At 37.1% G+C, this 15,565-nt stretch overlaps 1 protein-coding gene across 2 annotated transcripts in view; it reads left to right on the top strand.

The window, feature by feature from the left end:
- The window catches only part of SLC27A6 (solute carrier family 27 member 6), a 72,431-nt gene extending 59,528 nt beyond the window's left edge, over positions 1-12,903 (top strand). For both annotated transcript variants that reach the window (XM_073222172.1, XM_073222171.1), the window contains 5 exons: positions 2,434-2,524; positions 5,221-5,419; positions 6,378-6,475; positions 7,625-7,755; positions 9,720-12,903. In XM_073222172.1, coding sequence (XP_073078273.1) covers positions 2,434-2,524; positions 5,221-5,419; positions 6,378-6,475; positions 7,625-7,755; positions 9,720-9,896 — 696 coding nt within the window. In that variant the 3' untranslated portion in view covers positions 9,897-12,903. The remainder of the gene's footprint in view (positions 1-2,433; positions 2,525-5,220; positions 5,420-6,377; positions 6,476-7,624; positions 7,756-9,719) is intronic.
- Positions 12,904-15,565: the final 2,662 nt, after the last annotated feature.

Below are 15,565 nucleotides of genomic sequence, written 5' to 3'. Positions count from 1 at the left end.
CATTTTTAATGAACTAAAGCAGATAATGCTAAAATTTGTATAGAACCACAAAAGACCCCAAATAGCCAAAGCCATCCTGATAAAGAAGAACAAAGCTGGGGGTATTATACTCCCTGACTTCAAGCTATACTACAAAGCTATTGTAATCAAAACAGTATGGTACCGGCACAAGAACATACCTATAGATCAACGACAGAATAAAGAACCCAGATATAAACCCAAGCATATATGGTCAATTAATATACTATAAAGGAGCCATGAATATACAAGGGGGAAAAGACGTTCTTTCAGTAACTGGTGTTGGAAAAACTGGACAGCTACATGCAAGAGAATGAAACTGGATTATTGTCTACCTCCATACGCAAAAGTAAAATGAAAGTGGATTAAACACCTAAATGTAAGATATGAAACTTAAACCTCATAGAAGGAAACATAGGCAAAAGTCTCTTGACCATAAGCATGAGCAATTTTTCCTGGACACATCTCCTCGGGCAAGGGAAACAACATATAAAGTGAACAAGTAGGACTAAATCAAGCTAAAAATCTTCTGTACAGCAAAGGACACCATCAACAGAACAAAAAGACAACCTACAGTATGGGAGAATATATTCACTGATGATTTATCCAATAAGGGCTTGACATCCAAAACATATAAAGAACTCATACACCTTAACACCAAAAAGTAATACAGCCATTTTTGTAATCTGACTGGACCTCTCAAAGGCAGAAAAATAATAGAAAACCCTGTATCTTCACACTTACTGCTCCAGTTCAGGCTACTTCTAGATGTTGTGAAGTTTCAATTTCATTTTCATTACAAAGTTACCAAATTTCTGACCATCAAGTTCCCTGTATCTGAGAACAGCCACACTGAGCAGTGATTATCATGGAGTGAATCTCGCTCACGCATGTATTTGCCAAACTAATATGAAAGAAATACCAGCAAAGCTGGTATCACCAGTTGCTGGGCAAATTTTTTCAAAATATAAAGCATTTTGAAACAGGGAAGAAAAGAACGGGTAATGAACAGGGCTCAATTCTTGTTTGGTTAAGTTGATAAACGCAGTTCAGAACTTTTGGAGTCTTTCTCTTTACTAGTCATTAGGCAAGTGGTCAATATGCTGTTATCTCAATTACAGAGGCTAACAGAATGCAGGCTGGCATTTTAATAAAGAATCTTTATGTTGAGAATAACAATATACTTGCTTTGCCGCCTCTTTCACTGGCCCTCATCTTAAAATAGGGTAAAACTAATTTCTTCCTCATAGGATGTTATGATGGTCAAACTAAATTCTACTCTTAAGCTCTTAGCACAGTGTCTGGCATAGAGTAAGTGCTCAATCAATATTAGTTGTGTTCTCATATACATTTTAATTCAAATAATGAATTGTGATTCTGTTTACATGCTGATTTTACTGAGATTAAAAACCAGAGAAGTTTGTGTTTAGTCTTTGATAGTAATATTGTCATATTTATCTCATTAATCTGATTCATCTTTTTCCACTTTTTTGATCTATATTCATTTTTCTCCTTCCCATCCTTCTCCTCTTTTTCTCTCTCTCTTCTGTTTGTCCTTCCTTCTTATTTTTTTCTTACTTCCTCTTACTACCTCTGCTTTAGGTTACTGCTTTCTAGTTCAGCTTATTTAAGAAGATCGTTTGTTTCACTGATCAGGAAAACCTCAATTTTCTTATAAAGAGAGGAGGTTGGACTGAAGTAACCTGCAATTCTCTCCAGGGTCAGATTTTAGCAGATCTATGAATCTGCATGACATGGCAACGTGGACATTACAGGAGCAGAGGAGCAGGAAATATTTGGGGATAAGGACAGATGCCCAATTAGCTTGTTTACCCATGTGATGAGGGTATGTCCCACCAAATTCACTGTCTCACAGCACAGCAGGGCACAGATGAACTGAGTGTCCGCTTAGGGATGTTGGAATGAAAGCCTAGAGAAAAGGTCAAAGTAAAAGTCCCCTTTCAAGGGCTTGCAAGTTAAAAATAGACAACAAAATGCTTCCATTCACACAGTCTACTTTTAGTTCTGCTGAAACTTCCCATTTCCAGGGATGTTTTGAATGACTCCAAAGAGAAGGCATGGAAGTGGCCCTCCTACCTGTGGTTGGTAGAGGATGTAATTGAGCTCACTTGTGATTGCTTGACATCACTTTATTTAAGGTCACACTGAACCATGTTCTGCTAAGGTAACGGGCAGCATAAAAGAAATGAAAGCAAATGCCAGTCCATGAGTGCTGCTTACTGATACCTGTAGTTTTGACTTTTGGGTGTTTATTTCATTTTTCATAGTCAAGTTTACTTATTTTAATGAAACCACATTTTAATTCATTGTTTCAATTGACGAGCATAAAATTTACTACCAGTAGAGGTCACTGCACAGAACCTTGTTTTCCTTTGTGTGTTTTTGTTTTTGCAGCTTTTTTTCACTTTTGACTTGATAGAGTATGATTTTCAGAAAGATGAGCCCATTAGAAATGAACAGGGCTGGTGCAGTCGTGTGAAAAAAGGTAAGACTCTCATGTTTGAAGAGGTTTCCTCGGGTAGAGTTTTTGCATTTCTATTTAATTACTGTTGAATTAAAAGAAGGAATGGTTATTTCAATGTAACTTGGAATTTCAGTGCAGGTGGAATTGTTTAATTATTAGATGCTAGGGGCCCCACGTGGGTTGCTCTGGTGGTAAATTATTAAAATTTAAAAGTGAATACTATTCGGCTCATAATTTTAATTCACCACTTGCAGTTTCTAACCGTGGTGTATGTCTATCGTCCTGTATCATCCAAGTGTAATATAAAGAGAAATGACTTATCCTTCTAGGTATGGGGGAAAGGCAGGCTGACTTGGGCTCACACGATGAGAAACTGTTCAGCTTCAGACAGGGCGCCCAACCTGTTTGAGTCTCGTTGTCTTCATGTGTAGAGTAGAGGTGACATTACTTACCTCATGAGGCTACTGCTGACAAGGAAACGGGACGGTGTATGTAAAGCCCTGTGGCGGGTCTGGCATGTGTCTCGGTACCGTCTCCTCTTTCTCCTCTCACTCTCCTCCTCCACCAGGGGAGACTTTCTGATCATTTTTGGTTAGAAATGTTAATGAAAGCAAATGCCTGAATTAACTTGCTACAGCGTATCATCAATCTAGAAAGTTAAGTGTAGAGATACACACTTAGAATTGTTTAAAAGTCCAGTCTGAATAAAGCAGGCCGAAATTAACTTTTCACTGTCTCAGAATATGTTTAAGTTACTTCTCAGGTGATGTCCTTTAAATCTTTACTTCAAATGTGGAGATAAAAGGCTGTAAATGAAGTTTTTTGTTGTTTTTTTTCTAGTAGCTGGAAGATTGGAAAAAAATGTAAGCTGTATCTAATAAAAAAGCAAATTTCCCAGTCCTCTGAATTTTTTAAGCCTACAGGCATTCAACTTTATAGATAGTATCCAGAAGAGAAGCCATTTCTAAAGAGTTTGCAAAGAACTTTATTTAAACATACTTTTCTAGTGAGATTTATTTATTGCAATTCCAATAATATCTGACAATGGAACTTGAATCCTCAAACTGCTTATGTAAACCTCAGTGTTTGTTAAGAAGCGGATTGTCACCACATATCTGATTTAACTCTTTTCTAGTTCTTGTTAGGGGTTATTCAATGTTTTTCCCAGTAAAGCATTGTGTGTTGCATAAATCACGCCTAGCAGGGATAAATAAGAATACACTATGACCTTTTTAAGCACTTGGAATAATTAATTTCTCAGGGAAGAAACTTTCATCTGTAAAAAAAGCAAAGAACATAAAGCTTAAGGGGAATAGAAGAGGCTTGGAAATTTCTGAAGTATAGAGAATGTAGACTGACGGGATATGCGATGGAGGAGAGGTGTGGGTGAGTCAGATGGACCTGCTTAAAAAATACTTCCACCATAGCATTTGGCAGCTCTGTGGCAGCAGGAAAATTCCTTTTTCTTCCCCAGTTCCTTCACCTGTAGAATGAAGAGAATGTGAGGGTCTGTCTTACAGGTTTGTGGTGAGGGTCAGATGGGGTACATGTGTAGAGCCCTCAGAACGGTGACTGGTAGGCAGAAAGTGCTCGTTAAGTGTCACCATGCGGTGGTTATGAGGGTGCTGAAATTGATGGTGCTGGTGATGGCAGTGAGGGGCCCCTGCTGTAGCAGAGCCCCCAGGCTTGGCCAGCGGCACGTGTGCCCTGGGAAGCCAGGATGTAAAGGGGTGGGAGCCATGAAGTTGAATAGAGTGTTAAACTGACATAAATTGCTTTGCAGTTTGCTGGAATTCAGCCGCAGCTAGCCAGAGGGATGTTTTTACCTCTTCTTCGCCGGGGTCAAAGCTAGTCGACAGTGGCCTTGAAACACTCTGGTTGATGGTTGCTTCTGCCCTTTCGCTACAACATTCTTTTAGGAATAGTTTTTCACCGTGCAGATGATTGGGCAAAATCTTAAGTAATTTGAATAAATCTGATTGAAAAATTATTTCAGAAAATATGTCTGAAAACAAGTATAACTAATAAATTTCGTGTCTTATCTCTTGCCCATTGAGGATTTCCAGACAACGTCCCAGAGGAATAAGACATTTTCATAAGCTACTAATAATGTATTAAGTAGATCAGAGATTGTATTGTACAGAAACCTTGTAGCAAAATCATAGAGACTTGAATTTGAGTTCTAGGTCCATTCATATCTATTGGACTTCGGTAACTTCACTCTTCTGGGAGGCCATGGTTCCTTGCCTGTAAAATAGGGGTGTCAATTATTAATTTTAAAAGAATTCTGTGAAGAATAAACAGCATAGTAAGTGCCCAATAAACATTGCTACTATCATTATCTTCAATTCAATTAAAACTATTATTATGGTTATTTATATAGCTAAATATATAAAAGTGATAAAATCTGTGTAATCCAAAAGAAAAGTAGCCTTTGGTCTATCTACTGAAGATGTAAGATAAATTTAATATACCTTTCCTTACATTCAATTTTCTCTTTGTTAGTTTTTCCAAAGGATATTGTGTGTGTGGCAATGCATGAAAGGATGTACTAGATGTAGGCATGCAGAGTAAATGATATCAAGTATCCTGAAAATAGGTCCAGAGGAAAGTAAGAGAAGCAGCTCAGGCTGTGTTGGTGAGGTATAAGTTAGGCACATGCATGGTGTGTACAGTTAGCTGTAATCAGATCACTGAAAAACGCCTTTCTCTCACAGGAGAACCTGGCCTTCTCATTTCTCAAGTGAATGCCAAGAATCCTTTCTTTGGTTATGCTGGGAACAAGAAGCACACAGAAAAGAAGTTGCTTTGTGATGTTTTTAGAAAGGGAGATGTTTACTTTAACACCGGAGATTTGATGGTCCAAGATCAGGAGAATTTCCTTTATTTTTCGGACCGTATTGGAGATACTTTTAGGTAAGAATTACCAGCTGTCCTGCTTGTCCTGTGATTGTGGTCCACTGTCTGAGCAAGGCTCCATGGAAAACTTACAGACCACATGCTCTTTGATGACGATAATGTCTCCCCATGTAAAAATTCATTGGCCATCTTTTTTCTAAATTGAAACAGCAGTTGTTTATTGATGTCAATTTTTATAATTTTTTAAAAATGAGTCAATTTGGTTTACTAAATAGTATATTTAATAATAATAATAATAGAAATAATAGAAATAATAAATAATAAAAATCAACTTGGTCAAATTGGTATAATTCTTCACCTGCTGAAACAGCAAAATTTCCCATTCTTATATTTTCTTTTTTAATTCCTTAAGATTATTTTGGGCTTATGGAAATCATTTTGCTTTACTAGTTAATGACTACAGAACAGTGAAGGACAGCAGGCATTAGAAAATGCTCAAATGAATAAATGAATTATACTTCTCTTTCCTCATCTTGGGCAAAATTATAAACTCACTTTATATACAATTATTTTAATTAAAATAAAATATTCATTCATACACATTAAAAGAGCCAAAGGGGCTCTCCTAGAAATTAGAGGGGGTCAGTTCACTGAAAGACAACTACAGCTTTTCTTTCAATCTTTTCTATCTCTATTATTAGAAACAGGGAGTTTTTTATACCTGTTATATTATAAAATAAAGAGGGACTTATCATTATTTTGTTTTTTATGACTTATAGAAACACATTTTATAAGTAAGTTATTATATAGCAATGGGACATAGATAAAGTAAATTTAGCTAAAACACAGATACACTAATTTTGATTTATCAGCAAAGTGTTTCCTAAGAAATGCCTTCATTTTGAATGACTCCATCATTTTTGGTTAATAGGTGCTTGCACAGAACCAGAGGCAGGTCCCTAAAACTAAAACTGGGTACTTAGTCCTTCAAATCCAGATCTTGTTTTTTATTTAGATGGAAAGGGGAAAATGTTGCAACCACAGAGGTGGCGGATATTATTGGCATGTTGGATTTCATACAGGAAGCAAACATCTATGGTGTGGCTGTGCCAGGTATGAATATATTTCAGGTTTGGAAAGATTCTCAGAAAAGAATATCCCACTTTAGTTTTGCAATGATCTTACTAATTCAAAATTTCATTTATTATATATTAAAATAAATATCTTAGTCTTGTCTCGGCAAGCAATGCCCTGGGCCAAGGTAACCATCTTCAAGGTCCCATCAGGGGGAAGGCACCAAATGAATTTCAGTGTATGTGTGTATTTTTAAGCAAAGTTTGAAAATTCAGGTCAGTGACTCACTGCTTGAAAATAGTTACAGCTTTTCAATAGTCTATTATTTTTCTGTTTATGACTAGAGTTCACGCATGCCACTAAGAAAGGAATATGTTCTAGTTTAACTGTTTAATACTACTGACCTCTTTTTAAAATTAGTTTAAAATCTGTTTGGCAACCTTTATTTTTTATAAAGATGCATGTAAGGATTGTCTCATGATCGTAGAAATGTCAAAAAAATGTGGCCAACTTGAAATCATAGGACAACTGTCCCTGTGCTCTCACTCTCACACCACACTTTTTTTTTTATAACAAATGACCTGTTTCCCAACTAATGTTTGTAGGTCCAGGGGATCCTGGGGGTGGGAGTGTTTGGATGGGGGAACAGAGGAAGGGCATTTAGACTCTAATAGACAGCCACTGAGGGCTGGAGAAGTGCTGCAGGAGTTCTGATTCCCTGGAAAAACCAATAGGTGGCATGAGAAGCAGTAAGTGATCTATGAAATTAGTTATGGGAATACCAGCCTCTAGTATTTCAACTTAAAAACATACCCTTTATTTTTTGCATCGATGCTTAACATGGACACGTCTCTGAAATATGTTTGTCTTTAAATAGTTGTTTCTTCTTAATATTTTATACTAAAGGATGCAAATTATGAGTCATTTATTGTGTTTTCCATTCCATCTGTTCCATTTTTGTAGTTAGACAATTAAGGACAGACTTGCCCTTCCTTGTTCCTAAATGATTTCTAGGGAGGGATTCATGCTTAGGAAATCAGATGCCCCTCGTTGATGCTAGTATTTCATTGTTATTGCTGCAATGATTTAATATCTCTATTTGCAACAATTAGTATGTAATTAATAGGATTATTTTTTAAATCCACTATTACTTGTAAAAGTGACTCTATTTCAAACTTCATTTTTCAGATCATGAAGGAAAAGCAGGAATGGCTTCTATTATTTTAAAACCAAATAAGTCTTTAGACTTGGAAAACATTTATGAACAAGTTGTAACATATCTGCCACCTTATGCCTGTCCACGATTTTTAAGAATTCAGGTAATTTTACTGTCTGAATTTGAGGAATTCAGGTAATTTTACTTTCCCATCAGATTTAAAACCAGGAATCCAGGAGGTAGTTTAACTACAAAAGAATATTTTCTCTTTTAACTAATAGGAGCACTTTATTTACATTAGAACATTTCAAGAATAATGTAAATCATGGGGATGCTAATTTATGCCATAGTTGAGCCTAATGATAGAAGGAAACGTGATGAAATGCCAGGATCCTTGCTTTTGTCCTAATTATAAAATTGCTCTCTTCCTCTTTAATCAAGCCCTCAGAGCAGAAATGATAGTCCTAGTAATGGTGGCAAGCCAAAAACCACGGCTTAACACAGGCCTTGTGAAGGCATTGGGTGTCGTGTGCCTAAAACTAGGTCCCAGAAAGCTGACGTCAAGATGTCTGCAGGATGTGTGCAGAACCTAAAAGCAATTGCCTCAAGCAATTCTACTTTTAGTTTTTATCCTCACTGGGGGAATTCTGAATTCATTTGCTTTGAGGAGTGGGCTTTCTCTTGTTAGGTTACTGAGATAAAGTGCAATAAAAAGACACAGACCTACTCAGCAACTTGCTAAATTTTCTTACTCATTTATTCAGCCATCACTTATTTAATATTGTGCCTCAAATATCACTTCCTGAAACTAGAACTCATCATCTCTTAACATCCAATCACACAGAATTTTTCACGATGTATTTGTCATGTCGTGATTAGATCCCTGATAGTGCAAGAAATGGCATCAGATTCACCTTGAAAGCATTTGATGAGTAATCTTGGTATATAAGTCACCTCTTGACCAATGGGGCACATTGTCTGAACTGTCATAAATGTCTATTGTATCCACATAATTGTTTTAATCTGTAAGAGCTTCACACATTGCCTCTGATTATTTTCATAACAATCTGTTGAAATACTAAAGGGAAGTAAATATGAAACAAGTAACACATTTTTAATTGAAATTTATATTGAGCTAATTGTAGCTTTACATGCAGTTACAAGAAATAATACAGAGAGATCCTGTATCTGCCCTTTACCTCGTTCCCTCCAATGGTAACATTTTTTGAAACTATTAAAACCAGGATATGGACATTGATCTAATCAACCTATTGTATTAAAATCTCCTGTTTTGCTTACACTTATTTGTGTGTGTGTATTAAGTTCTGTACAATTTTATCACCTGTGTAGCTTCATGCATCAATAACAAGACTACCAGGATCCTTCCTGTTGCCCATTTATGACACCACCCCCAAAAAAATGTATTATAGGGAGTAGAAAGTTGATGGACCAAACAATGTTTTTAACATTTTCCCCTAGGTCAACTTAAAATTTACTTTCATTAAGCAAGAGAAATATTTTGGCACAGGACTACCTTAGAAGAAGACTAAACCAGGCTTGTACAAATTTAAAAATGTTTTTGGTATCATTTAACACCTAAAAGAACTTGTGCCATGACTAGTGTTTATTACAGTGTTTGCTGTAGTAAGCACAGTGCATGAAGCTAGTGGGCAGTCAAAATACTTATTTAACAAATGAATTATAATAAATGATCTGATATAAGCAATGCAAAACTTTGTTACTTCTGACAAAATGAATAAAGCAACTATCTTATTCAAACTCTGTTTAGCACAAATTAAAAAAGGATTATTGTTGCCAATACATGTACCAAAAAATTGTAAATGTGATATTACTGAGTATGGTTGGGATGCAGTTAAATTGGTCTTTTCATTCTGCTTGTGGAAGCACAATTTGTTATATAAACTCTCTGGAAAACAATGTAAACGTGTGCTCAGATTCTTGGAATTTGCATATATCTTTAGTAATTTCATTTCCAGGAATATATTTCCTTAGGAAATAAAGATGCACAAATGTTATATACAAAGATGTTCTTCAAAGTATTGTTTATAGTAATAAAATAATAAATAATACGAAGTGATTCTACTAATCCTGGTAATTGCTTTATAGGAAAAGATGGAAACAACGGGGACATTCAAAGTACAGAAGTTTCAGCTGGTGGAAGAAGGATTTAGTCCACTGGAAATTTCTGATCCACTTTACTTCATGGATAACTTGAAAAAATCTTATGTTCCACTGACGAAAGAACTTTATGATCAAATAATATTAGGGGAGATCAAACTTTAAGGTTTTTTTATATATGGGATGTTCAAATGCTTTCTTAGGAGAGGTGAGAAGAGAGTGTGTGAATTTTTAATATGATATAGGGAAAGGGAACTGATGTTAATTAAGCATGTGCTGTATTTCCTTAATTTGCAACAGCTATTCTTTAATTAAGAACTTTAATTTGTTTTAATGGACAACAAACTTCAGTTGGTTAGTATTTTTACTTGGGGATTCAGTGTATAAGTGTTTGCCTTAATCTTAAAGATTTTAAATAAGTGGTTAGCAGTTTAGATACATCTAAAAAGGACTTTTTAAATAAAGTTTCTAGTTTTGAATAAGTGATTACATTTTATTCAAATATTTGTGTGCCCTATCCTGTAACTCAGTAACATCATCTTCATTAATATGTGTTTTAGGTTTCATTCTGATGTTTTTAGCTTCAAACTTCTAGTCAAAGGAAGCTGACAACTAAATGCATATGCACTCATATCTCCCTTAACTTAAACTCATCTTAAGGTGATAGGAGAAATATAAATACATGAAGCAGCAAAGCAGGAAAGCTGGTAGGAGATTTGAAGAATGTATAATGGGATAAAATTAACAATAAAATCCAACAGAGCTGTAGAACCCCCTGGGAATACAGGGAAACAATAGACTAGAATAGAACCGAGGTATTACCACCAAGATCAGAGGCAGAAAGAGCTTTGAGTGTGAATGGGTTTGTGAGTAGTTAACTGGAAACTGTATTACAAGGGTGGTGTAATAAGCACAGGTGTACTTAACCTCAGGTTGGAAGCACCAAACCCCAGTGTTTGCTTCCAGCTAAAACTCTGTGAGTGATTCTCTTACTATAGTGCATTAGCCTCCATGGGAGGGGGCTACGGGTGCTGAGCTAAGAAGCAGAGTAGGATCCAGCAGGAAGCTCCTGTGCCCGTAATCCTAATTCTCTGTACAGCCAGAAGTAACAGTGGCCTTACCTCATGTTGCCTATCCATGCCACAGAGACCATGTTCATTGAAAGAGAAGTTGCAGATAGTTCCTTTTAATCATTGTTAAGAAAACATGTTTTGAAGTTAAATTATTTTTAAAATGTAAAAGTTAACCATAAATAGCATGGAAATAAAGGGTCAAACTTTAGAATGAAAAAAAAAGAAAATGTAGTCAATTTTATGAAAACCAGGAATTTTAAGAGGAAATTTTTTTGGGGGGGGGGTTCTCTGTTGTCTACTATTTATTCACTTTGTGGCACAGAAGGCACTTACTATATCAGACAGAAAGCATCCCGATCTACAAATACAAAAACAATACCAAATTGAGGGTTCTTGTAATGATTAAATGAGAAAATGAAATAAAGTTTGGCACTCCAGGTGCTGAACAAACTCGATGCTGTTTTCACATGAATTCTGATGAAACTTGTCCTGGAGTGGCCTCCACAACCAGCAACTTCTCAGACTTACTTTGGCCTTGGCTACTAACTTGTGTCAGGGATTATGGAAACCCAGCCATAGCCATGGCCTCCTAAGAGGAACATTTTTTAAAAAGTAAGTCTAAGCATATCCATTCTCCCATCATACAAAAGAGAATGGATTTTTTTTATTTAAGGAAGTATTAGATGAATGAATACATTGATATTTTTATATTGGTAACTTGGCTTTTCTTTACCTTTCCCACTAAAAAAATACTTTCACTTTTACATATGTATTTTTCATTTTTAGGTGCCTTTGAAGTGCTATAAAGCTGAATAAACATTTCTTTCTACAAATTCTTAGCTCTTTGAAATCTTTGGAAGCTAAAAAAGGGACATTTGAAAAATGGGGGTAGGTTTATTGGTGGGAAGATTGAAAAGGTCCTTTTTAATTGCTTCTGTTTCTGTCAGGAAAAAAATAACGGAGAAGGGTTTGGTGGAGGTTTTAAACAAGAAGTGATGGGCAGTTGCTTTGAGAAGTGTATTAGAGTAGGAACCCAGGAGACTTTGTAAGGGAAGTGGTCAAAAGTTCAGACAAGTCAGCAGCATTGTGTGATTTTCTCCCTAGGTCTTAGGTCAGATTGCCTAAGGCAGAGCCCAAGGAGGGAATTCACGTGAGTCTGATCTACTGGGGAGGACAAGAAGGGAGTTTGGTAAACAGGAGAGGGCAGGGAAGAGGCTAGGCAAGGATGTGGTCTCAGTCTCTGTTCCATTTGTTCCCCATGCTGACCTCTGGTGCATGAATCAGCCGCAAAGGGCTGCCCTTTTGTGCTCTGTGTCAGTCAGTCATTGCCTGGGGACGCCCTGAAGAAGGGGCATGATGAACGGCAAGGTAGGCTAATGGATCCTCCCGAAAAGATATTATTTATCAGTAGTAAGAGTGAAGTGCTGATACATGTTAAAACATGGATGAACCTTGAAAACACACTAAATGAAAGAGGCCATTCATAAAAGAATACATGTAAGATGCCACTAATATGAAATGTCCAAAATAGGCAAATCTATAAGGACAGAAAGTAGGTAACTGTTTGCCAGAGGTTGGAGGAAGAAGGACTGAGGAGTGGCTGAATGACAGTTTCTTTCTGGGGTGATGAAAATGTCCTAACATTAGATAGTGGTGGTGACAGTTGTACAATCAGAATAAACTAAAAACCACTGAACTGTACATGTTTAAAGTATGTGTTTTATGGAATGTGAATTAAATCTCAAAGCTGTTAATTTTTTAAAATGTGGAGTATCACATGGGGGTCCTATGGGCCTGGTGGGCCTGGAAAGTAATAATCAACTGTGATATATGATTCAACTACTCTAACTGGTTTTTCTGTAACTTCTGATGTATGTTCAAAAACGTTATCTTAATTAGACCTCATTTCCACAATGTAACGTGACTGTTCCTACATTGTCGTTTTGGGATTGTTCCGCTCCATGGGATTGGGGACTGTCAAGCAGCTAGTTATGGTTAGTTATACATTAGGCATTAAGTCACTCTTTAGATCATTGTGTACAATTCTTTGATCAATAAATATGAGGGATGCATTCTCAGCACCACTCTTGAGCCGTTAAGTTTTGAGTCCCCTGGCTGGTCCTTTCAGATCTTCGATATTGATGCCGGGGTTCTTGTTTGCAGAGTTGAAGAATGAACATAGCAAACAGTCAAGGTAGGAGAGCCAGGGAGACTTCTATTGAGAGATGCAGTGAGAGGACAGACAGAGCTCCTGGCATGAGCCAGTGGGGGACAAGAGAGCCCAGGGTGGTGCGCTGTCTAGGGGATTTATAGGCGGTTGAGAGACAAAGAGCTAGGGATGCAGACCCACCAAATGGCCTCTAAATGTTTATTTTTAAGGAGACACTGAGTTATCAGGTTTTTGGACTATTTTGTAGAGTTAGCATAAGAAATTTAGAATAGCAGTTTCTTGGTTTGGGAGCATATCAATCAAGGCTGCTTGTCTTGCTTTCAGGGTGAGCTGAGTTATTGTCTGTTTGTTAAATAGTAAATTAAGAATTTTACTTCTTAATTTCTTATCTTCAAGATGGAATTCCTGCCCTTCACTATGTTGTTTACGGCTGGGCCTGCCTATGATATTAATTGCCCAGGTTATATATTACTTGATTAGGGGCTGTAGGAGGAAAAGCAGCATCTGGATAAAGTTAAAGATAAACGGCTTTTTAGCAGGTTAAAGTAAATTTTACAATAGCCTCATTTAATTGACACAAACAAGATATGGGCTATGCTGAGGTATTTTCTTATCTGGGGCATGTTCAAACATTCCAGGCTAGGTTATTCCTGGCTTTTTAGTTTTAAGTAATCTTTGTTGAAGAATGATTATATTCTTAGTTTGATATTTTACTTTAGAGAATTAATATGACTCTGACTTTGCTTAATTGTTTAATGTGGAGTGTTGGTAGGGGTATTTTTCCAGAGGCCTTCACCCTTCTCTGACTACACCCACGGTCCCTGTCTCAATATCTCATCGTGTCTCCTCCCTTTTCTGAGGGTCAGAAACAGGGAGGGACCGAGAGGTCCCATGCTACCTGCTTACGCAGCTTCCTTGCATCCTCTGGCTCTGCTCAAGGCTGGTCCAATATCTACCATGGCCAGTTCACAATGGATCGCTGCTGGGTTCATCAACCTGCTAACTTAACTTGTAATCCTTGACATTGAATAAATATTGCAAAACAGAATCTCTACAGATACTCAGAGCATTGCCCATTGATTATACTTCTTTCTACCTGTTTGTGAATTAGGGTTCAATGAGGAAGAACAGCTGAGGGAATACTTGGGCCTCAGTGGGCATGATGGATGGGAATAAGGGACCTATACCAGTGACGGGTGGGTCAAAGGTAGGCTTGGGCTGACTCCCAGCTGCCAGACTGGGGAATGGAAGTAGTTAAGGAACACATTTGCTTTCTTTTTCACCATGGCTCTTCTTTGTGCTATTTCTTGAATGTACTATTTATTATCTGTAAGGGGAGACAAGACCAAAAAAATATCATTTCCTACAGACATATGTTTTATAGATTGTCAATGACATAATAGAAAATTAAAGTAAATTCTCCATATGTTAAGAGCTGCAGTATTGAGACCAGACATATTTTCATGCAAACAAGCTAAAAATACTGACATAAGAGCTTATGCCAAAAGGCAATAACATAGTGAACAAATCACTTTCAGACTGAATTTAGCAAGCAAAAAAGACGACTCTTTTTTGATGCTGCCAAGAAAACCAATGAGAGATGAACAGATTGATTTATATCAAAGATAGTGATTAAACCTACTCTTGCAAATCCTGCGTTAGTCAAATATTTTGGTGACTGACAAGCAAGCCAAACTATTAAGCTTAAAAAAGTGGTCTCTGAATGGCCAGTTGGCTTGGTTTTATGGTTTAATTGCCTTCCTATTCTACTGAAATCCAGAAAGAGAATTTTATTTGAAGCTATTGTGATCTACTTGCATGTTATATGAAAATGTAAAGAGACATTTAGATCGAATGGAGATTCATAGTCAAATGAATCAATTTTTTCCTGGGAAATGGAGGCAAGTCAAGCACCAAGGCTGCCAGTGATAGAGTTCCAAGCCGTAGCCAGAAGGGGAAAATGAGAATAAAACTAGAAGTGGCCATTATTGTGGAGAAAACAAGAGCAAATTTGGCCACACATCACCTTGATAAATGGCACTTTAAAAGATAGATTAAGTAAACCTCCAAATGTCAAACTAGATTACATGGGTAAGGATAGCTCCACCCTGCTGTGCTGCCCTCTGGGTATCAGCCCCTGGCAGTCAAATTCCTGAGGGCGCAGTATCAGCAGGGGTCAGCCTGTGGCTCAGGCAAGCAAGCCCAGGCAGCCAGCATCCGATCGCTCCCTTTATGGAGTCCGCACTTCATTCTCCACAGGACCATGCAGATTAGTTACTGGTGCCAGGAAACCATAACACCAATTCTTTTCCTGTTACTGAGACAGGGACCGTGGGTGTAGTCAGAGTAGGGTGAGGGCCTCCGGAAAAAGACCCCTTCCGAAACTCCATATTAAACAATTAAACAAAGAGTCACATTAATTCTCTAAGGTAAAATATCAAACTAGGGAATATAAACATTCTTCAGTGAAGATTAGTTAAAACTAAAAAGCCAGGAATAACCTGGCCAGGAATGTTTGAACATCCCCCAGATAGGAAAATACCTCAGCATAGCCCATGTCTTGTTTGTGTCAATTAAATGAGACTATTGTA

Source organism: Manis javanica, chromosome 14 (assembly GCF_040802235.1).
Source record: "Manis javanica isolate MJ-LG chromosome 14, MJ_LKY, whole genome shotgun sequence".
In the NCBI taxonomy this organism is placed as follows: domain Eukaryota; kingdom Metazoa; phylum Chordata; class Mammalia; order Pholidota; family Manidae; genus Manis; species Manis javanica.
Note: the sequence above shows the minus strand (reverse complement) of the source record. Positions and strands in the feature narration are given on the sequence as shown.